The following is a 26,823-nucleotide window of genomic DNA, read 5'->3' as shown; positions in this document are numbered from 1 at the left end:
AATCTGACTGTCATTGGGTTAGAAATCTCTGATCTGCCCTCTATTGGTGGGTGGAATGTGGGGATAGCTGCCAGGTGAACTCTAAGGGAACACAGAGGCCTTAATGCTTCAGGTGAAGCAAATCCAGGATATGCTGGATAGCCAGGATCAGCAAAATACCCATCTGCCAAGACTAACCGGAGAAATCCTTCCACTTCATCAGGTAAGCATATCTGATGAACAGTTTCCTGATGTTTAGAAGACTGTTTTCTATGTCCACAAAACATTCAGACTCTGAGTTAACCACAGGGTATCCATGCTGCAAAATGAAGGGTGCATGGGTTGGGATATTATGCCAGGTTTCTGAGGTAGTGGCACTGGACTCCTGACAGACATTTAGCAGACTGGAAAACTAATGCTGACAAGGCCAGGCTGGTACCATAAGAATTATGCAAGCTTGGTCCTGTTGGAGTTTGCACAGTATTTTGAGGAGCAGAGGAATAGGACAGGCAAACAGCAGCTTACCTTTCCATGAGACGTGACATACTAGGTTTACCCCCGGACTGGACAGGACAAGAAAGTTGCAATGCTCTGAGGACTTGATCATCCATACTACTGCAAACTGCTGCTCCTACCTGGAAATAACATGGGACCCTTCTGCTGGTAGCAAGTGTGCCAGAGCCTGGGGAGGGACTAGTACCAGTAGGCCTACCTTCTGCATGACTGGGGAATCCCCTACCAGGAGCATAAGCAAGTCTCTTTCTGCCACATTACCCTGAGATCTTGGTCTGACAGTTGCTGCCCTGAGAATGTTGGCACCGCAGTAAAAGTCCACATCAATGGCCTGGAAACCAGTGCTGGAATCAACAACTTTTCCAGGGGTGAGGCAGATGCCAGTACCAGGGAGAGTCACATACCCCAGTGCTCTGCTGGTAAGTGACAGGAGATCAAGATCCCTGGTGCCAAGATCTGATTGACCCAACTTAGAGGAACAGTGCTACGCAGATTTCAATCTTCGGGGGGGGGGGGGGGGGGCGCAATATCCAGAGAGGCACTCCTAGCTGAGATGGAAATACAGTATTTTGCACCCAGAGAGGGAAGGCTCAGAAGGTGGACATAAGCCAGCTTCCAATAAGCATGTGGCGCAGTCTCATCTCCCCATCCTTTTCTGTACACAGCTTGAAGTCTATACAGGTCTGGCAGCAGTCTCAAACACTGCCATCACCCAGACATTTCAGGCACCTGAAGTGAGGTTCACCCACTTGCACAGACTTCTTGCAACCCACACAAGACTTAAAACCTGGGAAACGAGGCACGCCTCAGTACCGAGTGTCAACACCTGGGCTAAGAGGTACTCGATGCCAGAAAACCAAGACAAGAAAGAAAACCTAGACTATGTATAAGAACAAAGTATCTCTAAACCAGAAAACACATTAGTTAACTGTACAGAAATACACAGAAAACCACTGTAGGGGAAAGCGTGGCTAAACAAATCGACATGGTCCAGCTACCAACCACAGGCAGTAAGAAGAAACCAAAGGCAGATCTGGGGAAGCTCTCCCCTTTGCACCTTAAGTCAGCTCAAGAGTGCTGGAGACTCATTTGTCGCTACGATGGGTACCACAAATTAGAAACATCTCTGGCTCTGGTGCACTGGGCATGCACACACCTGAAGTGGAATGTACATGTGCAATCACTCGAAAAAGTGAATTTGTTGTACCAGCTCAATTCCTAGAAAAAGGAGCGTCCAGAGGGACCAGAAGCCCAATGGGAATGGGGACCACTATCTTCACCCTAAAAGTGATCCCTGGAAGTCAAGGCTGGGGCACATTAGGCTAAGTATGCATCACCCCATGCTCTGTTTTATATGGAAGACTTCCATATCAGGGTATCAAGCAATAGATTTACTAATAGACCCACTTAATGCCACTGACAGCCACTGCCCAGGCATACTGCTGCTAGTTATAAGCCCCTTTACAAGGAATGAGCTGTCCCAGACCCTCATCTTGCAGAGCATCCAATGACATTGGTCAGCATCTTTCAGTTTTCAGAAGCCCACATGACAAAGCTAGGAGACAAATAATCTCACCTGAGGCTAAGTGCCTGATGACCAGTTTGTGACACTGGTTCCAGTGTCCAGCTTTGAACAAGTAGAGGGCCTCTTTATGCTTATCTCCCTCCATTCTTGCCCGAATTGCCTTAGCTTCATGAATCCATTCTGGTGGAATGCAGAGCTTTTGTATCAGGAAAGTCTCCTTTGTCCAGGATTCTGGCGTTTCCGACAGCACGCAGTGGCGGTTTAAGAATTCACGCACTGCTTTCTCACGTGTGCTAATGGGAACAGACAGCAACTAGCTATTCAAACAGGTCATCATTTCATGTTTCACCCTCAAAAATCAGAGCTCTAGGAATGGGCATATTTTGTGAGCAGTCACTTGTAATATCTGGTTAGCATTAAAAGGTCTATAGCAGTGATGCAAGGAATGACTCCCAAATTCATAAGAAGCAATCCATGTTAGCCATAATTTTTCCCTTGCATATCAGTTCTTAGCACTGAAGCCTTTTGAGGAGAATGATCCTATTCTGTGGTCTAAACAAAGTCAAGAAGTGGTAAGCGAGTGGGGCAGAGTTATCTGGAGTAGAGTTCTGGCAGAAAGCAGCTATTCTAAAAGGCATTTTTTTAGATCCGGGTCCCCAAACTGTGGGGCACCCCTAGGGAGGTGCAGAGGGAACACCACTCAGCCCCAGCCCCTGGGGCTCCAGCAGTGGCCCTAGCCTCAGCCCCCTTACTGCTGTCCATGCGCCCCTCTCCCGGAGCCACAGCCCCACTCCGGCCCCCCAGGGTGTTGGGGGGCAAGGGAACGCGGACAGGGATAAGGGGAGGCATGATGTAAAAAAGTTTGGGTGCCACTGTTTTAGACAGATTAATCTATTTATGGTTAGTATGACACACATGTTAGTTAGATGCTGCCAGACAGTTTTGAGAGTTCAGTATTCCTAACAGCTACAAGCAAAAGTGATAAAGGATCAAGGTGACACCATAAGTGTGTGACCCTAAGAAATGCCAACAAGCCTAGATTCCAGCATAAAAAAATGACACCCCATTGAAGAGTGTCAAGCTGTGACTCTACAACAGTGATACTCAGACTGTGGCTCAGGAGCCGCAAGTGGCTCTTTACTGCATCTCCTGTGGCTCTTTGCAGCACGATATTAAAACGCTATGTGATTTAATTATTAACCAATCAGGATCTTTTTACTATGTTATTAACCAACTGTGAAATATTTGGTCAGTCATTTTGCTCTGAGAATATATGTACAAATATAAAATATAGTCAATGAAACAAGGAATTCACACGACTGTGGCTCTTTTGGGTAATGCTGATCTCTAATTTGGCTCCTGAACCACTGAGGTCTGACTGCTATCCAGTATCACTGCTCTGCAGTATTAAGAGTAGTTATGTAACTGTCACAGAAGTTAGACAATTTGAACACAGGGTAAACTAATGAGTAAGTATTTTGTCACTTTGACTCCACCTACATTTTAGGACTCAAATATTAGAGGATTCAGGCTCTTGAAGTGCAAATTATTATCTTCTTCTTAAGTGGTCAGTATGAAAAGAATAAACTTGAAAAAGCACCCTCAAAATATTATCATTTTTAAAACTTGTGTTCAATTTTATTTTACTTTTAAAGTGTGCCTTCTCTTACTGATGTTCGTAGGGTTTTTCCCCACCACAGTCAAAACTAACTATACACTAATAAAGTGAAAACAATTCTTGGCTAACTTATGAATTACAGTAATGTTAGATGTTACACAACTTACTCAGACCTGAAAAGCTAAGGTCAAAAACTTGTCTTTCGCCAACAGAAGTTGGTCCAATAAAAAGATATTACCACTTTGTCCTCTTTCTAGCAAGATACACATTTCAGACATATGATTTTCAAATTGACTATGTCCCTTTAAACACCCCATTCAATTCTATTCTGTACAACTCTGTTCTGAAATCACTAGTCCTGGTAACCTGCCAAAATTTAATCCAATTCTTTTCACTCCTTAAACGAGGAAAATATTGGTACTACCTACTTTGCTCATGAACAAAAACTACACCCCTAAAAAATGTCTTTTTAATGACAACATCTGTATATTCTTAACTTCTTATCCTTTCAGATAAGTCAGAGATCTAAGAGTATTAGCATTCTACAAAGCAGTGGTGTAGTTCATTTTTATAGTCCATGCCCATCAGAAGACCTGGTTTCAACCCACACAGGAGCAATCACTATTTAGCTCCAACAATGTTCTCAGCACTATATAAAATAAAGTAATCCCTGCTGTAAAGAACTTACACTCTAAAAGAAAAAGACAGGCTGCACTGGGAAAGCTAGGTGAGTGAGCCTAGCCTTGTATTTTGTTAACTTGGGGGCACCATAATTGTACTTGTATATGCATCACATGGAATTGTAAATGCCATGCTGCTAAGCACTTTCTAGCAGTGGGGGGAGGGAAAGCTCAGTGATTTGAGCAGTGGCCTGCTAAACCTAGAGTTGTGAGTTCAATCCTCGAGGGGGCCATTCAGGGATCTGGGTCCTGCTTTGAGCAGGGGTGGGACTAGATGACCTCCCGAGGTCCCTTCCATCCCTGGTAATCTATGATTCTGTGACATTCTAGACTAGGAAATTGTGGCCCTTTTTGCAATCCTCACATATTTTGAAAACTGATGCACTACGATCAATCATTTTGGAGTACCTCAAGAGAAGCCACTAGTGTCCATAGATAATTGCTCCCCCTGTCTACAACTGCAAATACTCCTTCCAAGGCACATAGCAAGAGAAGTCTGCCTTGTACTTACTGTGTATTGGATGTATGCAGCAGTACAAAAATGGCCCATTCCCAAAATCCTTCACTTTCAAGCTGGGCAGCATAGCTGGCATTCAGGACTCCCTGACACTGCTCTGATAGATGAGTGTAATTCAAGGCTCTAAGTACTTCCCACAGGTGCCAACTAAGACGGTAGTCCAAGGGGTCGGATGTTATACTTCTGGGGTCAAGCAGCTGATTGAGATCATAGCATCTGTAGGGAGATGGATTTAAAACATAAGTAACATGAAGCGGACAAGTAGTTCATTGGGCCCACATAATGAATCCAAGTAGTGGTGATACTTATTTCCTGACAATTCCTTTGTTTTCTTTACTGAATGTCTTTGGAAGCAAGTTAGTGTCCTATTTAAACACAAGCTCAATAGTTAATATTCCATCAAGCTTCTCTGAGCTTGCATCCAGAGCATCATGTTTCCTCTGAGGAATATGCACCTGCTGTGTTATTTTATCAGCAGCTTAAAAAGAGGCAACTGCACATCAGAAGATAAGAATACTTTACCCTCATTCAGAACACAAGCTGAAATTACAGGAGAACATGTATAGTTACAGACAAACTTCTATACTGGGCTGCTAGTTTCTGATAAAAAAAATGTCCTTTCCAAAACTGTCAAAGGCCACATAAAAGCGGTCTTACTAGAGTTAAGAGAGATGCTAAATTGATGCCTCATTTCTTTTCAGGACCAACTTCTCCCTCATACACAAATGGGCTGTACCACTCTTTCTGCAAATACCAGTAACTTAGCGGTTGTCCCATTTGGAGCACAAAGTCCTGGAAATTTGGGTCTGAGAAAATTTTGCTTGCTGCTTTTCCCCAAAAAGCTTTATATGTTAGGATCTTAACTGGGTAAGGTGGGAGTACTGAACTACTTCTGTTTGCATTGCAGGAAGCAGGGAATTTGGTGCAAAGGAGAGTAGCCAAACCCCAGAGACCTGTGGGGAAGTCTTCACTCCCAGTGGTGTTTCCTCCAACATCTTGGATTTAGGAACAGATTGTATGAGAAGAGACATCTATGACTAATTCTATATTTGCAGAACAGCAAAAGGGAGGGACCAAATAAATGGCTCCTTAGGTGTTCAGATTCCCGTTTACCTGTCGCTGTAGAGCTTTAACAAGTGAAAGCAGACATCTCTCAGGGGTCTCTTTGCACTGTCATCTTCCTCAAGTACACAGCCAGAATCCTCTAGGTAGGAAGGCAGGGGACAGCAGGCATATTTCTCACACTCCATGGTGTTCTGTAGAGTATTGTACCACAGACTACACTTAGTGACAGCAAACCAAATAGAACAGCACTGCTACATACACAGCACACATTCAGAACCTCACAACTCCTGTGAATTAGGAGACTGATATGCTTTCTGCTTCAACAAAATACACCCACATGTGAGACTGCCAGTGTAGTGGTAATTAGCTTGCCTTTAGTAGCCACCTCTGGGAGCTATATTCTACCTATTTAAAATACTCTTGCAGCGTCACCTGGCTCTTTTAAATTGTAATGGAATGTTTTTTTCAGTTTGCGGTTTTAAAAAGCTAGGAAGTTTTACACACACAAGATACACTTTTTTAAAAGGCTGCAGAGTCAAGCACACCAAAGTTAGGAAGTGCCAGAATTAAGGCTGCACCGCAACCTTCATTTGGCCCCCTTGTGAAGATGCATTAGGATACAGAAATTACATGATCACATTCTCTCTCTCACAGGACTACTGCCTCAGCCAGTAAACAAGCTGGATAATACTCACTGAGTAGTAGTCCATATTTTGTTTTATCTTCATCGTTCAATGTGTTGCTCAAGGCCTTATTAGCTGAACGCTACTGAAACCCATTCTCTGAATAGAGAGGATTTCCTCAAGGATTTTTCTATGGCACTTATTACAGCATCCAAGTGCTTCACAAACATTGATGAATTTATCTTCACAACATCCCTTTGAGGGGAGGTATATTATCCCCACTTTATAGATGAGGAAACAAGGCAGGTGCATTATTAAACTGAGGAACACACATAGTGGCTACCTGTGAAAAGTCTGGTTTAAGTGGCTTGCTCAGCATCAAATATGAACCCTGTGGCAGAGGAAGGGACAGAAGACAGTTCTCCATGGCAGTATTTGACTGTCTAAATCACAAAGAAACCCCAAATGGTTACTTACCTGTACAGAAAGTGTTTGAGGTGTACTGTGCACATATATTCCACTCTAGGTGCAGGCACACCCCATGCACAAAAGTCAGAGACTTTTGCCAACAGTATCACGAGGTGGTACATGCACCCCAGTTTTCTCATACTCAGAGCTGAGGGCATAAAAGGGGCATGGCCGCCGCCTCCCTCACCAATCCTTTGCACTGTTAAATACCCAAAGTAGCAGTGAAGGTGGGAGTGTCATGTATGTGCGCATCTTAAAGAATGGTTACTGTACAAGTAAATTTTTTCTGAGTGATTGTGCATATAGACATTCCACTGTAAGTGACTCACCATCTGTACCCTTGCAGGTGATCAGATTTGGGATTATTTGAAGAGACTGACTTGCCAAAACTGTCATCAGCTGGAAACCTTTACTGATGGCAGAGTGTCTAGAAAAGTATGTACTGATGACCACATGGCAGCTTTGTAAATATCCATCAATATGTTACTTAGGAAGGCTGACACAGTGGAATGAGCTCTAGTGGAATGGGATGTTATTCTCACAGAAAGAGAAACCTTTTTTAAATTGCAGCAGATCTTAATACAGTCAAATCCAGTGAGATCTATGCTGAGCTATAGCCAGTTGCCCTTTAATCCCCTCTGCAAAGGCCATAAAGTTTAGGAGACAGACAATCTAAAGGGGTTTGTACAATTCAGGTAAAGGGACTTATAATGGAAAGGGTTAGGCAGACTCCAAACATTGCTACAAGCACTGCATATAATTAAGTACAAATATTCAAACTGCAACAAGAGGTTTGTCATGGGTTTGCAAGGCTTGCACCAACTGTTCAGATGGCAATTTGTGAAGTTCGCTTTAGATATTTGTTCAAAGCAGCAGCCTTTGTGTAAAAAGTGATGAAATAGGACTTTCAATTTTCTTGGAATTAGTTGTAACTGCTAATCCATTTCTGTTCAAGATAGGATTGAAACACCAAAGTTTGCCGATTAATCCTGAATCAAGCCTCATGAGAAACGGAAGCTGTCCTTTAAACAATAAGCCACGTTCTTAAGAGCACACAGAACACTTACTTTGCTGCAGTGCCTGGACAGGAACTGAAGGAAGAGACGTGTTTCCCTTTTTTAAAGGCGTGTAATGACATACCTGGAATGCTGCCTCGTACATGTTGAGTGCCTTTGAAATAGAAGCCGTTGGTGGAAGCAGATACCAGAGGTGGATAGCAATAGTACGCTTCCAGTCCAGCTGTGAGCACACATTAATGCTTTTTCTTTCAGACAACTGCCACACCTGAACAACAGATTGCAAGGTTTAAAGCAGGTGTGCAGTGAAGGTTACACTGAGAATGAGCAATACCTAGTTTTGTAGCCTTTGACTAGTTTATATGAGTAACATTTACCACTGAAAGGATGCATTAGGAAGAGACCAAATGAATCCTTTTGTATTTAATAGTGAGAGACTGGACACAAGCCACTGGACTGCATGTGTTGGGAAGTCAGTATAATACTCCTTTTAACAGCGACTCTAGGACGTATATGCTCCGCACTTGGCAAAAGCTAGTCTACAACAGCAGTTCTCAACCAAGGGTCCCTGGGGGGGGCCCCCCCAAGCAGGTTCATGGGGTCTGCCAAAATATACCGGAGAGCAGGGCCAGCGTTAAGAGTCGCTGGGGCCAAGAGCAGAAAGTCAAAGCCCAAGCACCGTCACACGAAGCTGAAGTTGAAACCAAAACCCTGCTGCATGGGTCTGAAGCCAAAGCTTGAGCAACTTAGGTTCATGGCGTCCCCTGTGGCATAGGGCCTCCTGGCAATTGCCCTGCTTGTTACTCCCTAACACCAGCCCTTGCTTTTAATCTACTGGATATGCAGAAAAACAGTTGTGGCACAGGAAGGCCATGGAGTTTTTATAGCATGTTGGGGTGGGCCTCCGAAAGAAAAAGACCCCCGGTCTACAAGACATACTCGTTTATTTTTCCTATCTAGCAGTAGCTAACTTGCAATTACACAGACACGACAGACTGTCAGCAAGACTTACAGGCTTCCCAGCCAGCAGAGCAAAGATGCGCAACCTCTCCTCCTGGATGAAGCAGTCTGCCTGCAATCCATGCCAGTCCACTAATTGCATTGTGAGGAGCTCCCGAACCTGCTGGCTGCCTACCAACTGGGAGAGGAGTAGGGCAAGCCTGTGATCTCCTAAAGGAAATAAAACAGCATGTCAGCAGAGTTTTCTGGGACGTAACAGACCACAATCCTACAACATGCAGTTTGATTGGATTGGAAAGTCAGGCTGTTTTCTAGTTCCTTATGCAATAACAGTTTTTCCTACCATCCCACTGTGCTCACAACAGCCAGCCACAAAGAACAAGGGGATGTTTTAAAAAATGGCGGTAACTCATACTCTAAAGTCAGAGGTATGGAAATTAGACTAATTAGGTTTCCTTCAGAATCAATCACAAGAGCAAGAAAGAAGCAGGAAGACAAGAAAAAGTTCAGTATTGTTAAAATCTGAAGTAGTCACTTAAGCCAAACAAGTATGCTTCAAAAACTAATACCCAGCCCTAGAAGCTTAAATTATAGCTTGCAAAAACAAAGACTGTAATCAGTTCCATTAGTGGTCATTGCTATTTGCACTCATCAAGGAGAGACTAAGTTTCTGGTATACATTTCACACAGATTACAGCACTTAGAGAATTGTGGAAGTAAAACAGCTTCTAGAGCATGAGCTCTTCCCACCTACACACAATTTGAACACAGAGCTAAGATCTGGCCCAATTACAGTTTCTTTGCTACAGCAACTTTCAAGGCAGATTTACTGACCTAGAAAGCAAGCTCTGAACACAGCAGATTTACATTATAACACTGGAATATGAGTTACAACTAACAGCTGTAAGGTTCCCCAGATAGATAAATCAGCAGAAAGTGGCTAAACTATTCCTCTCACTGTCTTAAGCTAGTAAAAAAAAGTCAATACACTGAGTAGTCAGTTCCTTTGAGTAGGAAATCACTAAAGCCTCAGCCTAGGTATTAGAGTTTGAAGTGTAAAATGCTCTGTATCAGAGTCCATCCTGAAGGAGACCAAGGTTTCTTCTCCTGTCCACCAAAAACTATTTGAAGTAGAAACATCTGACTTGCCCCTCTTGTACACTTTCCTCAATAACCATGCAATTTCTGCAGTAAGGCTGAACCTAATATTGATCTTGGTAACAATGGGGCGGGGGTGGGAAATGCTGCAGTTCCTGTATATCCCAAAGTCAGCTGTGAGTTGTAAGCTTCTTACCTGATTGCTGTGCCACCCTACAAGCCTCACTGATCCTCTTCCCTGTAAGGTAGCTAAACACAGCCTCTATGTGATTCTCGTACTGAGACAATGAGACTTCCTCTTCAATTCGTGCTGCTGCAGTCTGCGATAACCAGCGGGAGAAGGCTTTCCTGCGCTCCAGGGCTACAATGTACTCACTGGGCTCCTCCAAGCTGGCTTCCAACTCCTTCAGGTGGCCCCAGATTGCCTCACACAACATCCATGTCAAACACCAGTACTTCACCACAGCTGGAGAACAAAAAATTAAGTGGTCACAAAGGAGAGAGTCACACGTACTAGGAATCTGGAACAATGCTGTAGAGCGAGCTGTGTCAGTCCTATATTTGTCCTACATTCATACAGGATTAGACTACTTTAAAATTTAAATCAACTGGTTAGCACCCCACAATGCATCAGCCCAGCGTGCATCTGATCCAGCCATTTTAAAGTCAATAAAACCAAAAGAGGTGGCCATAGCTAGTCGAAGTTATTTGAAGTGAAGTGAATTTGTACTAAACTGCTCTATCACTTAGATTCTATGCTCCCCCAAAGTATAACACTTGATACTCACGTTCTATTTCCCCCGAGTCTCCACAAAAGTCTTTAACCCAGTCAGCATAGTCATGGATGGCAGACACTCCTGGGTTGGCTGCTAAGAGAGGACAACATTCATCTACATGGACAGTACTGTTTTTGAGCTTTATCTCCAGAGGGATGAGGTACAACTGCTGGTCTCCATCTGTCTTCCTTCGTTCTAAGGTCAGCTTCTCTATATGAACCTTGAAGGGAGATTCTAAAAGTCTGGGGAAGATAACAGTAGTATTGGAAAGATATAGATACTTACAAATTATTTTACACATCTGTTAGTCTTGTTATGTAGAGAGAGAGACACCTCTCCTGTTCCTGATCATCAGGTGGATAATAAATCCAGAACCCATTTCTCTACCGGAATGGGATGTCAATATATTCAATAGGTACTCAAGCCAAGGAACAGCTAAGGGCCAAATTGTGGACACTGTGGTTACAGAATGAACTGCAAACATCCTGAAACTGACAGGGTGCTTCAATCATGGGACATGAAGAAACTTGATCCTAGGATTTCATCCCTTATTTGGAACACAACTATCCAACCTATGGCAGTACTATAAAAACATTTCTATAGTTATGGACACATCTTCAGGAAGCACTAGCCTGAAGTCTCTGCTTACTCCATTGCAAGCTTGGCCTACGTTCGGCAGCTCGCTGGAACACCAGACAGGAAGTTCTTTGAAAGTTTCATTTAAAGGGGAGATGCTCCAGTATTCCCACCACTACATGTCAACCCATATTAGCAGCACTCAGTGCAGAAGATATGGGCCCATATTTATTCACAGATTCATAGTGCTTAAGGCCAGAAGGGACCATTAGACCATCTACTCTGACCTCCTGTATATCACATGCCCATAAATTTTTACCCAATTCAAGATTCAAAAAAGTTCACTTTAAAGGCAAGGATAGATGGCTCTCTATATACTCCAGTATATCTGCAAGGGAGAACTAGTCCTATGGATCACCACTCACGATTTAGGAGCAACAGGAGTTGGCAAGAATCCATATTCCATAGAGTCATTGCGAAGATCCTTGGGCTCACTTGATCCACTCAGTTTATCTCCACTATTTACAAGAGTCCAATTGGGTCCCCAACCAACGCGAAATGAGCGTCCCATGAAGAGTGCCATATCCATTAGGAGTTTTCCTTTTCCATAAGTGACAGATTTTTCCAGAGGTATTAGCCCCTGCTGCCTACAGGCACCCACTGTTTTCAGCTGCACCTCTGGAGCTGCGCTGGGCATGGAGAACGCAGAGGGTAAGGTGGAAAGCCCCGACCAAGAGGCTGCAGATGGAGGATTGCCTAAAGAGGAAGTTCTTGGTCCATGAAAATCTTGCAGAGAACCACTCGGGAGGAAAGACACACTTGCAAATTTTGATTGCAGCAGCCCTCCAACTGAAAGGAAGATTGGGGAACTTAAGAAAACAAGGTCTCTGCATTTAACAGGTCATTTAAGATCTTCTGAAATTCCACCAAAACTATTCAGAACAGCTAGTAGTTAATAAATAGCATTTACTATACAGTTAAGCATGCCTGGTTTTAACACAGCTGACTGTAGCATGAATGGGACAACATGTATGGTCATGAACAGTCACATACTAGGCTATAGCACAATTGTCCAAGCCATGGTACAAACTAAGCACTACACCAACAAGGGCCGTTAAGTACCTCAGAGAAAGAACAGATGTCCCTCTGTGCCAGACATATGTGCGTGGCCTTAGATTTAGAACAGACATGGCTTTAGTCACCTGAAGGTGTCCTCAGGAAACAATAAGCATTACTATTAAGTACCACTGGACTTAAACTGGCTCCTTATGGAGACACCCCAGTTAAGCACACTTCACTTTAGTGGACCATGTAGTGCTAATGTTGGCAACACTGCAACTTCCTTAAATATACAAGCTACGTTTTCTTTTGTGATCACAGTTGTCAGTTATGCGCACACAATTCCTAGCTGCATGTGTAATTAGTGGCAGAATATGTTAGCAGTTAATTAGTATTAAACCCAATCTCTTTATACCATCCTAATGCTCTCAAATGCATATTTAAATGATGACCCAGTTTGAACACTGTTAGAGATCAGACTTGAAAGAGAGCCAGTCTCTAGGAGGTTAGGATAATACACAAGACACACCAGCTGCCCAAAACAAGTTTTTAAAATGCTGACTTTTCCCCAGATTAAAACTATTTTAAAGTGAACATCTGTGGGTATCTCCTGGTGCAGAAATATGGATCCTTACAGTACCTGAGGAGTGTCTTTTCTGTCCTTGCAATGCTGAAATTGGAAGCCTGGGAGAGCAGATCTCTTGAGAAGTATCCATTTTTGTAGGCTGTTTGCCAAAGTGATGATCCAGGATCAAGTCTACATCCTCTTCATCAGCAAGCAAGGAAGCTTTCATGATCTAAAATCATCATAGAACAAGACTGCATGCTAGCACAACCCTCAACACTTGACACAAATTAGCAGTGGCTAGCAGGTCTAACTAGTGTCTCCCAAAAAAACAAGCCACCTTTAAAAGTTACATATGAACCACCACTGATCCATTCATACTGAAATTTACATTTCAAATTAGATCATGAGTGATCTGATGGGATGGTTATAAAATGAGAACTAAAAGCAAGTTATTATGAAGAATCAGTGATTTAAGTTAACATAAGTCACCTGCTAAACTACAATGGTGGCGTCCTATTTAATATCCAATACTGATCACTACGACCTTAGGAGCTGATACTGTGTTATCTCAGACCTTGCTTAAGTTGTCAGTACTCAAATGGAAAACCAAGTAGTAACTGGGTACTGCAAGTGGGGGAGTTGTATTAGTTTTCCTTTGACCCAATATTAAAATGCTAAAATAGTCACCCATATATAGCACTGAGCACTATTTTTCAGCTGAGACAGCAAATAGTAGCCCTGTGTACTTGTGGTCACATTATCCAGATTTTCATAGGAGCAGGTGTGATAGCCTGTCCTGGGCTGGACACCAACGCAGGCCATCACAGTACTTACTTGAATTCTTCTGTTTTAATCAGGAGAGTGCTATTTTAACCTCCTCCCATAAAGCACTTTACCAATGATTAATACAGTAAAGCTTTTTGAGATTCCTAGGTATGGTAGATGTAATATATATTATAAATGTTCGAAGTTGTATATAAATAATATGCTCAATTCTGAAGACAAGTCCCAGTGATGTGTCAGAAATTGGGCAGATGGATAAAGCAAGAGCAGGGCCTACCACTTAGATATCTATAGAAACAGCAAGTGGCTCACCTGTAAGACATGAGGGTTTATACCAAGTGAAGATGCAATGTGTGTCGAAGCAGGCACCAGTTCTGGCTCTTCTGTAATGCTATCTTCTAGTATTGAATCCTGAGCTGGTTCCTGGGTGATGTCGGCCATATCACTGTCCAGTTCCACAACCCTTCCCAGCTGCTCCACTTCCGGGCTCTACAGACACCAAAGACATGGAAACCATGTTAGAGAATAGCAGATTCTGGGTCAGTTTATAGAGAAAGCAAGAATATTCAATGGCTTCAACAATCACCTGCAAGTGAAGTATTCACTGGTCATTTCTGGGTTCCAAGTTAGACTGTACATTTAGGGATGGTCATATTACCTAGTCCCGTTTTCCCTTAGAGTTGCAATAATGCAGTGACCAGCTATTTTCAACATCATGGGCTAATGAAAGTTAACTTTCCCCTTCACATTCTCTGGGTATGTTCCTTTAAGTCTGCAAAGCCCCTCCCAGCCGAGACCAGATCAGTTCTTCCTCATTTTCCAAGTAAATGTGATCTACTAAAGGAAAAGTGGATTTATATCCCAAGTTTTTCTCCAGAAGAGTTCTGATAGTTGTAAACTGGAAAGTCAAGGCTGTTTTATTCTAGAACTCTGGGATGATTGAAACTGTGGTCCACTGGAGGTCTGTAGATGACTGACTTGTCACATAGTACTGGCTCCTTTTTCCTGGCTGTTGAGGTATTTTTAGCTGTCTTGTTTCTTATTACTACTCCACATAAAGAATTGTGATAGTAGCCACAGGGATTTTATGCATTTTATGGATTTCTGCTGTAAAATAAGAGGTGCTCTGGTTTAGGGCAGAGAAACCATGCAAATGAAACCTGATCAAAAGAACAATTGTTTTTATTCACGTGGCTGTTTGATGTGTCAGAGCAGTTGGAATAAAAGCCGTTCGTAACACAAACACACACCAAACACTTAAATTAGGGATAAAGTTCCCAATCCTTCTGCCCGAGAACAGCAAGAGGGAAGACAAGAACTCATATTCCTGACTTTTCTAAGATAAAACAAGCGACCCCACAAAACAAACTATCAAGCCAACAAAGCAACATAAACCCCATTTCTCTTCCTGTGCAAGTCACCTTTTAAGATTATAGACTCCCTGAGGTAGGTCGAAGAGCCATGCACAACTCTGACAACTTAGATTTTAGCTTTTTTGTAGCAGGGAATGTGTTCGCACAGACCTGACTCCCTGATTAGGGCCTCTAGATGCTACTGCAATAAACTGTAACAAAACTAAAGTTGTAACAGCAGGTAGACAGGTATTTTGTTTTCATTAAGAAGTTCATGACCAGGTATTTATAGTGTGCTAATAAGATTTGCAAAACTAAATATGTTTATGATCAAAAGCACAAGTTTCACTGACCCATGCAAAAGCTGGGGATTTTAGTAAAGTAAGTTACCATGCACCATTCATAGCACCTTCCATATGTGGACCTTAAAGCACTTTACAAATATTGAAGAATTACACTTCAACATCCCTGCAAAGGAACCACTATATCAGGCACACAAGATGCCATCAGAATTAGCCAGTTACTAAGACTCACATATTCTTACTCTGTGCATTTCAAGTCATAGCAGCTGACTTGACATGATTTTACTCCTTTACTGCGTTCACATTGTTGAACCAATGCATTAATGAAAGGGAGTTTTAGATTCTGCTCCTTCATGTACATCACATGAAGTTTATTTCAGGTGCAGAATCTATTAGTTGCAATGATGCATAAGCCAGAAAGAACACAGCTTACCTGTTGCAAACCAGAACCTGAAAATCAGGCCATCACACTGAGCAACTTTACTCAAGGCCAATGAACAGATATAAACTCATTTCTGAAATCATTTTTAGAATATAACCACAAAGACTGGGACAGCACTAGGAGGAGAACCTAGATCTAGATCCTAAACCTTTGCCTTAACCATAAATGCATTGTATTTCCTGGCTCTCTACACAAACAATTTGATGAGTTTTAAATCCATACAATATAGTCTCCTGATGTTTCTGTATTAAATCTGGGCAACTTTTTGCCCCTTACAACAACCTCTAAACCTACAGCAATGATACAAAATACAAAAGAGGTACACCATATCTTGGCTCCTAACAGAAAAGGGCATCCCATTGTAACTTCTTGCTAAGGGGCTCATTCTGTTCTTCACTGGGCTGTGCACGATTACTGCCTCTCCTTACCCACAAAATCACAGCAGGCGAACCAGCAGCAAAGAGACATGGTAAGCAGTCCTGTTTAAAAACTTGACCATCCTGATGTGTAGAAAGAACAATAAATATGGCAAGCGACCAGCTTGTCTTAAGTGAAATCCTTGCTGATCTTAAACACAAAAAAGAAGCTTACAAGAAGTGAAAGATTGGACAAATGACCAGAGAGGAGTATAAAAATATTGCTCAGGCACGCAGGAGTGAAATCAGGAAGGCCAAATCACACCTGGAGTTGCAGCTAGAAAGAGATGTTAAGAGTAACAAGAACGGTTTCTTCTTCTTGTTGCTAACATACCTGAAAGTCAAGGAAAGTGTGGGCCCCTTACTGAATAAGGGAGGCAACCTAGTGACAGAGGATGTGGAAAAAGCTAATGTACTCAATGTTTTTTTTTTGTTTTTGCTCTGTCTTCACAAACAAGGTCAGCTCCCAGACTACTGCACTGGGCAGCACAGCATGGAGAGGAGGTGACCAGCCCTCTGTGGAGAAAAGTGATTCAGAACTATTTAGAAAAGCTGGACGAGCACAAGTCCATGGGGCCGGATGCGTTGCATCCGAAAGTGCTGAAGGAGTTGGCAGATGTGACTGCAGAGCCATTGGCCATTATCTTTGAAAACTCATGGCGATCAGGGGAGGTCCCAGATGACTGGAAAAAGGCTAACATAGTGCCCATCTTTAAAAAAAGGGAAGGAGGAGGATCCAGGGAACTACAGGCCAGTCGGCCTCACCTCAGTCCCTGGAAAAATCATGGAACAGGTCCTCAAGGAATCAATTCTGAAGCACTTAGAGGAGAGGAAGTGATCAGGAACAGTCAGCATGGATTCACCAAGGGCAAAAGTCATGCCTGACTAACCTAATTGCCTTCTATGATGAGATAACTGACTCTGTGGATGAGGGGAAAGCAGAGGACGTGTTACTCCTTGACTTTAGCAAAGCTTTTGACACGGTCTCCCACAGTATTCTTGCCAGCAAGTTAAAGAAGTATGGGCTGGATGAATGGACTATAAAGTGGATAGAAAGCTGGCTAAATCGTTAGGCTCAAAGGGTAATGATCAATGGCTCCATGTCTAGTTGGCAGCCGGTATCAAGCAAAGTGCCCCAAGGGTCGGTCCTGGGGCCGGTTTTGTTTAATATCTTCATAAATGATCTGGAGGATGGTGTGGATTGCACCCTCAGCAAGTTTGCAGATGACACTAAACTGGGAGGAGTGGTAGATACGCTGGAGGGTAGGGATAGGATACAGAGGGACCTAGACAAATTGGAGAACTGGGCCAAAAGAAATCTGATGAGGTTCAACAAGGACAAGTGCAGAGTCCTGCACTTAGGACGGAAGAATTCCATGCACTGCTACAGACTAGGGACCCAGCGGCTAGGCAGCAGTTCTGCAGAAAAGGACCTAGGAGTTACGGTGGACAAGAAGCTGGATATGAGTCAGCAGCGTGTCCTTGTTGCCAAGAAGGCTAATGGCATTTTGGGCTGTATAAGTAGAGGCATTACCAGCAGATCCAGGGATGTAATCATTCCCCTCTATTTGGCATTGGTGAGGCCTCATCTGAAGTACTGTGTCCAGTTCTGGGCCCCACACTACAAGAAGGATGTGGAAAAATTTGAAAGAGTCCAGCGGAGGGCAGCAAAAATTATCAGGGAGCTGGATCATGACTTATGAGCAGTGATGAGCTGCCAAAATCTTAACCACCGGTTCCCTCCTCACCCCACGAAGGGGACATGGCCTGCCCCTGCCCCCCAGGACTCCTGCCCCATCCAACCCCCTGTGTTCTTTGATGCGCCCCCTCCTCCCCCGGGACCCCTGGCCCATCCAGCCCCGTCCCCTGACTGCCCCCAGAACAGGGCAGGAGGGTCTCATGGGCCACCGTAGTGGGTGCTCATCCTGCCTCTAAGAGCCAGAGGGACCTGCCAGTGGGCGAGTCCCAGTGGTGCTTACCTGGGGCGGCTCCCGGGAAGCATCCAGCAGGTCCCTCTGGCTCCTAGGGGTGTGGTACCTTAGCTGGGGGGGGGGTTCTGCTCCCCCCACTGATCATATCAAAAGTGGCGCTTAGGCTCCAACTCCTTGGGTGCTCTTGGGCTGGTGCCCCCACGGGGAAAATGTGGTGGGTGCAGAGTCCCCACCAACAGCTCCCTGCCCCATGCCCAGCCCCAGCTCATCTCCGCTCTGCTCCCTCCCCTGAATGTGCCCCCGCCCCCACTCCCAGCTTCCTGCGAATCAGCTGTTGGAGCAGGAAGCCGGGGAGGGCTGAGAAGCAGGCAGCAGCTTCACGCTCAGGGGCCCTGTGCGCCCTCCCCCACCCCCCCCAGGGTTACCTGCTGCGATGCAGGCAGCCCTCCTCAGGCCCCCCCGCCCCAGCTCACCTCTGCTCTGCCTCCGCCACCCGGGGCCTGAGCGTGAAGCCACCGCTTGCTGCTCAGCCCCCCGACTTCCCACACGAACAGCTGATTCGCGGGAAGCTGGGGGGAGGGGGGTGGGGGGCAGAGAAGCAGAGCATTCAGGGGAGGAGGCAGAGTGGAGGTGAGCTGGGGCCGGGCAGGGAGCTGCAGTGGGTGCCCTGCACCCACCAAATTTTCCCCGTGGGTGCTCCAGCCCCGGAGCACCCACAGAGTCGGTGCCTAAGGTGCCACTTTTGGCCTCACGGGACAACCGGTTCTAAAAGGGCTTCTAAATTTAACAACTGGTTCCCCCGAACCGGTGCAAACCGGCTCCAGCTTACCACTGCTTATGAGGAAAGGCTGAGGGAACTGGGATTGTTTAGTCTGCGGAAGAGAAGAATGAGGGGGCATTTGATAGCTGCTTTCAACTACCTGAAAGGGGGTTCCAAAGAGGATGGATCTAGACTGTTCTCAGTGGTAGCAGATGACAGAACGAGGAGTAATGGTCGCAGGTTGCAGTGTGGGAGATTTAGGTTGGATATTAGGAAAAACTTTTTCACTAGGAGGGTGGTGAAGCACGGGAATGGGTTCCCTAGGGAGGTGGTAGAATCTCCTTCCTTCGAGGTTTTTAAGGCCTGGCTTGACAAAGCCGTGGCTGGGATAATTTAGTTGGGGATTGGTCCTGCTTTGAGCAGGGGGTTGGATGAGATGACCTCCTGAGGTCCCTTCCAACCCTGATATTCTATGACCACTGGCCAAAGCTAACAATTCCTCCATTTCCTACAGAAAAGCATACCATGCATACTGGCTTCATGCCAAGCAGAAGCTCACTGTTCATGCCTGAATGAACTGCAAGCCTGGATATCTGCCTTTACTAATGAGCAGAATATTGTAATTGCTTATGACAGGAAACAAAAGCCTTTCCCTTAAAAATGCAGTTCAGCTGCTAGGGACTGGCACCCTTTTATTCTGCTCTCCTGCACACAACACCCACAAATAGCAACGGGGTTGGACACCAAGGACTGGACTGCAGGTTTGGACACCAAGAAGCATCACACCCAAGTCCTTTACATTCTGCATTCAACTTAAGCTCTACTTTGTACTGACAAATTTACTTCCTGGGACACAGGTGATCATCATTTGACATAAGTGCTTTGCTGCATAATTACCAGGAACACCTCCATTATAAAATACTTTTTACTGCATTAACACCAAGACCTAGTTTAGTTTACTGTCAGCAGTGTTTTTTCCAATGTTAGATAAGAAAAGTATTCCATTTTCATTTAAATCTGACAATTGTTTGTAACCATTCAGCATTTAGGATATTGCTACATAGGTTGATGGCAGGGATTGGATAAAACGCCACCTTCCTATAAGGCAAGTGTATACATATACTGAATAATGAATTGGGACAAAAAACTTCAGAATGCAACAACTGCACCGCACCACACCCCACCCATGATCCAATACCTTTTAAGAAATTAGTTGTATAGCCAAACTTGTAAAAACTTTAGATCTTATTTTAATAAAGTCGAGTACATTCTTAAAATACCAGAATACAAGTTTGCATGCAGAATGAGGTTTGACGATACAATCTAAAAACCTAATTTTGAGGTACAATCTAAAAACCTAATGCACAAAGCAATTTGTTTTCAGGTGCTGGAGGCGGCATGACTGGCAAGGGTAATATTGCACATATTTGAGAATATTAACAAAGCCATGTTTTCTTCCAGTTAGTGCAAGTATGCCATATCCTACAACCCTGGGATCTAAACAAGAAGGGATCAGGTCACCCAAAAAAAAAAACTCCCAAGATTCAACCAACAAAAACGCTAATTCCAAACAAAGGATGCAAGGACGGGAAGAACATGTGAAGTATACAAAGATCTTGCAACTATCCTGTAAGAGACCAGAAGTACCACCCCAGTTTGAGTAAGTTCGGTTCTAAAAATGCTTTGCGTTCTTCTGTCTCCAAGGCATTTGCAATAGTAACGGCTCTGTCTTAGGGCAAATGGCTATTCCTCAAACTTCATTTTATGGATAACTTCATGTCACTGTTTTTTTTCTACCTGAGCTGGAGGTGTTGGCTTGCCATTTAGAGCCATTTGTTGGGGCACCAGCTGCCCCTGGGATGGCACTTGGGCAGTTTTTAACTTCTTTGCGTCCACTTTTGAAGGATGCTCCTCCTCTTCCTCATCAGAATCTTGCAAGCCGTATTTAGAGAAGTGAGCCACCTGTACAATGATAAAAGCCAAAGTGTTGGTAATAGGGATACAGACATGGGGAAGATTTTCAAAAGCACAGATGGGAATTGGTGCACAACCACCACTGACTTCACACAGAGCTGGGTGTTTAGCTGCCCCTTGGGTCTGAAAGTCTCCCCTTAAATATTCTAATGAGTAACTGCATACTGAAGCATACATGAACTCTGAGGGAGTTCAATCTTTGTATAAGACACCGCATATATGCGGGATCAGTTCTTAACAAATCACCTGGGAGTTATTTTGGACAGTTTGCACTTTGACTATTACAATCAGAATGATCTGTATATTACTTGAAAAACTTTAGTACTACAATTCATGAGTTAAATGGATCACGAAGAGCACTTTAAAACCTTAAACAAGTATAAAACCAGTTGATTAAAGGCACTGGAATTACAGCATTGACAGCTACTGGTTTATCAGGGAAATTCTGACTTCTGTTCCACCCAGATCTTTTTGTAATACACAGTTTATGAGCAGTCAGCGATGAGCAACCGTGATTACTACCTTGAACACCCAAGAACCGGTCTCTGGACGGTACTCTTTGAACTGGGCTCCCTGCTTCCGAGATACAGCCTCCAGTCTGCCTTCATAATTGATATCTGCTAGTCGTTCTGGGCTCTTTATCAAGCAGCGAGATGTTTTATCCGTTGGCCAAACTCCATCCAATGTAACTTCAGCTCGTCTGTTAAAATGCAGACAATGGAAGGGCATGAGATCACTGAGCTTTGAAACGAGGCATTCAAAAAAAGTTTACATCAAGTTTGGAACAAACCACAAGCATTGGCTCAAACACGCTTTGGTTCAGAAACACAACTGTCACTGACCAGTAGATTTTGTCCAAGATTAATAACCTGAATGTATGCCTGAAAAAAGGAGTTAGATTTGCGGGCTGCTGGGATAGCTAAAATAGAAAGAGGCCCTTATGGATGACAAGAAGGGTAATAGCTTTACCAAAATCCATTTACCAGGCTACCCCCACCCACTCCTAAAAAGAACACATGAAAAGTTTAAATTACCTATTTAAACCTTCACCAATAGGTGGCTTCTGATCATCGTCAGGATAGACAATAACTTCTTTCCTGCGGACGTGCACAATCTCATCCAGATTTAAGTTAGTTAGATTCACCTCTCCTTCAAAGTAAATTGATCCGTAACCTGGAATGTAAACAAACCCAACTTGTACTTCTGCTCCCATAGCAAATGCTGTAATACCACCCCAGAGAAGTGCATTGGCAAACTCTCCAACGTAAGTATTCACATTTTGTTCATCTTACCTGAACTATCCTTAAATTGCCATTCAAACTCCTGTTATTCTATTCAAGTGACAAGTAACTGAGCAGTTTTATGATTATCTTTTTCCATTCTAAAAGGTGATAGTTTCAGTCTGTTGGCAATTGCTCCCTCTCAGTAATAAATTTGAGCCCTTAAGTATCTTTTCTAGACAACTTAAGTTGGTCGCTCCTCCTGGGTGGTCCTATCCTCTATTTTTAATTATTTGTCTCCTTGTTGAATTCAAAGTACTAGAACTGCACACAATATCCTGCATGCATATACAACAGCAAGACTGACCCCAAGTAGCTGTATAACCAAACTAATTTTACATTCAATTCCTTTATGTAGTCATAAGGTTTTTGATAGTAGTACTAACCTGGCAGCTCACACAGCATCTGTGATCAGCTCCTATCTTTTCCCACTCATTGAGAATTAAAAAGTTATGATTTCATCCAGAATTCAAGCACTAAACTGCTTGAAAGGGACAGTGTCAGACTAAGTATTCAAATGTTTCCATTTTCCAATCATCATGGTATAATAATTGGATTTGTAAAAATCCAGTTTGAAGCTCAAGAAGTGAATTAGTAATGAACAGCACTCAGCTTGGCCAGTAAAGCTGAGCTAGACAGTTTTATGTAAATTTTGAGTCCAAGTTTTGGACCTAAGCTACCCTCAATTATCTGGAGAACTACTGAAAATGTTGTTCTTTTCATACAGGAGGTGTTGGAATTTTACAAGCTATGATTTTAGTTTCACTGGGTGGCCTAATTCACAGAGCTTGAGTGTGCAGCCAATGTGAAGAGTATTTAAAGCTTTTGTCACCTAGGGCTGATAAATATCTCAAGCAAGGTAACTATTTTACATTCATGCTGAAGAAATACAAAGCCCAGGCTTTAAAAGCTCTAAAAAGAGTTGGTGGCAGGAGAACACATATCCAAAGTGATTCTATACTCACCTTTACGACCTATAGTGAAATCAGTCACAATACATTCTCCTCTGTCAGTGGTAAGTTTAGCTAGATCCTCCATAGACGGGATGGTATAGTAGCCAGCTTTTGTTAGAACAATTCCTACAGTAGAAAATAATTGAGCACATAGATGAGGACAAGACTAACTCCAGAAATTTTCTTAATCTTTGCCAAGAAAACTGAAGGACAGCTGAGGGGCCCTAAAAAGAAGTTGAGAATCAGTACAATGTAAGCGAACAATAAAGTAACAGAAGCCAGAGTACAGATGAGACTATCCAGACATCTTATTAAGAGTGTCAAGTTTATATTACTTTACAGAGAGAAATTCCATGCACTGAGTATTTTATCTAAGGTAAGATGAAAACATAAAACATCTTGGGTAAGAGAAAGAGGAGAAGATAGGAAGATTTTTATTTATTTTTTTCTGAGGAATGGCATTTGGTGGAGAGAAAGCTGGAAACTACTTAAAGGTAAAAGGCAGTATACATTAAAAATAAAGCAAAGGATGGGGTAAAATGACTAGGAAGAGGAGGATCAGGAAGGAGTAAGACTAAAGATAGAGCAGCACCACACAGCAGCGCGAATCTGACCTGCTGGGTGCAGACTATATACATTCTCATTCTCCTCTTCACGGTCATCCTGCAGTGACTCATCATGAAATGAAGCATCTTCACTGCTGCCTTCCAGGCCATTCCGCAAGGCAACCCGCATATTCAGAGCCATAATGGTATCATCCACATTATTCTGTTTGTGCACTGCATTCTCCGGGGTCTGTGGGATGGGTTTGGCAATGGGGTTAGTGTAAAATCTAGTCACTTCATGGTGATCGTCTTCTTCCTCTTGCTCACCCTCCTGTCTGTGATTCTCATCAACAGATCTGGATAGAAAGTTGAACCTAAAGAAAGAATGAAGCCATTCAAACACATTCATTTCTAAAGAAATCTTGTGTCAGTGTTACAAAACATTTGTTTCTCATCTCATAACATGGCACACCAGATTCTTCCTGTTGTGTGGAGGTACATTACCACATGTAACACTAGACATTAGTGCCTGGATCATATATTACATTGTTTTGGGAAAAGGGGTTTACAGCTGATTATGTCTTGCTGCCCAAAGGACCAAGCTAACCTTAGGGTGGAGATGCCTAGTTCACAACTGGCAGCCTCAGCAATACAGATCGAGTGGGCACATGGCTAATGTATTTCCCTATTCCTTACTAGGTGGTGACTCCAGGTCAGAACTGAGACTAGAGCTGATTTAACAAGATGTTTGGCATTTTCTAATGAATAATTGTTGAACCTGAAACTAATTGTGGAAATGAGTCAGTTTTGACAAGTTTGTTTCAAAAGGTTTGGAAAAAAGCATTTTGAAATTGTTGAAATGGGATATTTAGACCTGACCTGAACCAAAAACTTTTGATTGTCTGTTTGCAAGTTTGGATGGAAATTTTTTTCCCCCCAAAAGCTTGGAAGTTTTCCAGGGATGGGAAACAACAGTTTCTTGCCCATCTCTAATTGATGCACTGATGAGGAAGCCTGTACTGTTCATAAGAAAGGCCATACTGAGTCAGACGAGTGGTCCATCGAGAGAATCTTGGCTAATAGCCACTGATAGACCTATTCTCCATGATCTTATCTAGTTTTTTTTAATTCAGTTACACTTTTGGCCATCACATCATCCTGTGGCAATATACTCCACAGGACAACTGCAGGGTGTGTGAAAAAGTATTTCCTGTATTAAACATGCTGCCTATTAATTTCAATGGGCAACCCGTGGTTTTTGTATTGAGGCAAAGAGTAAACAACACTTTAAAATCATGAATGCTGTGGAAAATGTGAATATAGACCTCTCTAGTACAGAAGCTGTTCCACAAACTTGATGATCTTTGTTGCTTAAACATCTTTGTTAACCTCCTAGAAACTGAAGTCCCTCTATAAACACATCTTGTTTTACAATTAAGAATTTTAGTCTCAACTAGACGGAAAAATCAGTCATACAAAAATCTGTGTGTTATCAGTCCATATTCTTATTTGGATATTTAAAACATACCTACTGCCATGACATCAGCATTGCAAAGATGTCTATCAATAGTTCTCATAGTAATGTAAGCTACTGAAAGCTATTTGTGTGAGCCAATAAGTTATGAGCTTATTTCTACGCAAGAGGGTTATGTACTGTATAGATTTAGATTCTAGAGAGCTTTTTTCAGAGATTTGTTTATGAGAAAGTATTAACTAAATCCGTTTCTAGAGGCATAATCAGCTGTGTCATGTAGAAACATACCGCTCTCCATTCTCTGGATACTCTGATGGAGGTTCCAGATCTTCAGCTTCACGACTGACAGGAGAAAACAAGTTGCTGCTGTTGAGGTTTTTCAAAACCAGCTTCTTGATGCTCTTCCTAAAATATACCAAAGCAGCAGTTCTCAGTGATCTGCAGCACGAGCGCCACACGTTTGACCCAAGAGTTCCAGGGATGGGAGAATATTTAAGCCAACTTTAAACCACATTAGCTCGCATTCTGTCATGACAATGCTATAACTACTGCCAAGTCCAGTTAGTCTTTCCCAGCAGATGGTAGCAAGAGGGGTAAGAGGTATCAGTTTGTTATTCCAATTGACAGGGGCAGTTGGGGGAATGTTTTTTAAGAACACTGAGTGGGCCTCACCACCACAGCACTTCAGAGGAGAGATGAAGTGACTGCCAGGGCTAATATTAAATAGAAAGGCCAACCTCATACAATAGGAAGCTTTCTAAAGCCTATGTTTTATTACTGAATACAGGCCATTTCTAAAGTCCTTCAATACCTTTAACCAAACTCTTTCCCCCTGTTATGCCACTCAAGTTGAAGGTAAACTGGAGGACTCAGGAAACTGCAATTTTCTACTACAACCCCAGAAGAGCACAGTCTAGGGCTGACTGAGATAAGAAGTTTATCTGACAACGATTCTACATGACAGTTTTTAAATACATGCAAGAGGCTGGGAAGATACCCGTAGGAATCTAAGGGCAATTGCTTGTAAAAGAGAATAGATTTGCAAGACAAAACTTATGTTTTGGTCAGAGATGAGGCGTTGCATATTGTAAATTAACTGAAGCAAGCAACACTTTTATAGTCACAAGGAACAGATTAGAATCTACTTGCCCATACAGTAACAATTAAGTCACAGGATCATTTTGTTTGACAAACTACTCTAAAAGTACTTGACAATTACTTAAGTTAGACCACTTTTATCTTCAGTACAGTAAGTATATTTTCTGCCAGACTTATATGCAAGTCTTTGATCTTTGCTATCCATGTCAACAAAGCTACAGAGCCTGCATGGTTACCAAATATGAAGGCACTACACAAAGGATAATTTACTGACCTAAGTAGAGAGTTTGGGTGCTACATTAGATATGTTGGCAAGCATCTACACATGAAATAGGAAGCATTATCTGTACCAAAGTAGTAACCTTTCTTCATTAAAAGCCAGAAGACGCATACAACTGCTAGGAGAGCAAGTGCACTCACATATTTGATTTATGAGTGCTTGAGCCACAGGAAAAGAGGTGGAAGATTAAAC

The 26,823-nt window shown here is 43.0% G+C and overlaps 1 protein-coding gene across 5 annotated transcripts in view; it reads right to left on the bottom strand.

The window, feature by feature from the left end:
- Nucleotides 1-26,823, bottom strand: part of NUP98 (nucleoporin 98 and 96 precursor) — a 59,135-nt gene that overhangs the window by 5,555 nt on the left and 26,757 nt on the right. For all 5 annotated transcript variants that reach the window (XR_012157483.1, XM_073333197.1, XM_073333213.1 and 2 more), the window contains 16 exons: nt 25,542-25,658; nt 23,849-24,153; nt 23,247-23,360; nt 22,036-22,174; nt 21,524-21,701; nt 20,825-20,989; nt 14,137-14,313; nt 13,114-13,270; nt 11,840-12,263; nt 10,851-11,080; nt 10,259-10,528; nt 9,017-9,174; nt 8,129-8,272; nt 5,946-6,088; nt 4,827-5,048; nt 2,069-2,310 (listed from right to left, as the gene is read on the bottom strand). Coding sequence is in view for 4 of the 5 variants with exons in the window: in XM_073333197.1 (XP_073189298.1) it covers nt 2,069-2,310; nt 4,827-5,048; nt 5,946-6,088; nt 8,129-8,272; nt 9,017-9,174; nt 10,259-10,528; nt 10,851-11,080; nt 11,840-12,263; nt 13,114-13,270; nt 14,137-14,313; nt 20,825-20,989; nt 21,524-21,701; nt 22,036-22,174; nt 23,247-23,360; nt 23,849-24,153; nt 25,542-25,658 (3,185 nt within the window). In the remaining variant the exon portion in view is untranslated. The remainder of the gene's footprint in view (nt 1-2,068; nt 2,311-4,826; nt 5,049-5,945; nt 6,089-8,128; nt 8,273-9,016; nt 9,175-10,258; nt 10,529-10,850; nt 11,081-11,839; nt 12,264-13,113; nt 13,271-14,136; nt 14,314-20,824; nt 20,990-21,523; nt 21,702-22,035; nt 22,175-23,246; nt 23,361-23,848; nt 24,154-25,541; nt 25,659-26,823) is intronic.

This window comes from Lepidochelys kempii, chromosome 1, assembly GCF_965140265.1.
Source record: "Lepidochelys kempii isolate rLepKem1 chromosome 1, rLepKem1.hap2, whole genome shotgun sequence".
NCBI lineage: Eukaryota > Metazoa > Chordata > Testudines > Cheloniidae > Lepidochelys > Lepidochelys kempii.
Note: the sequence above shows the minus strand (reverse complement) of the source record. Positions and strands in the feature narration are given on the sequence as shown.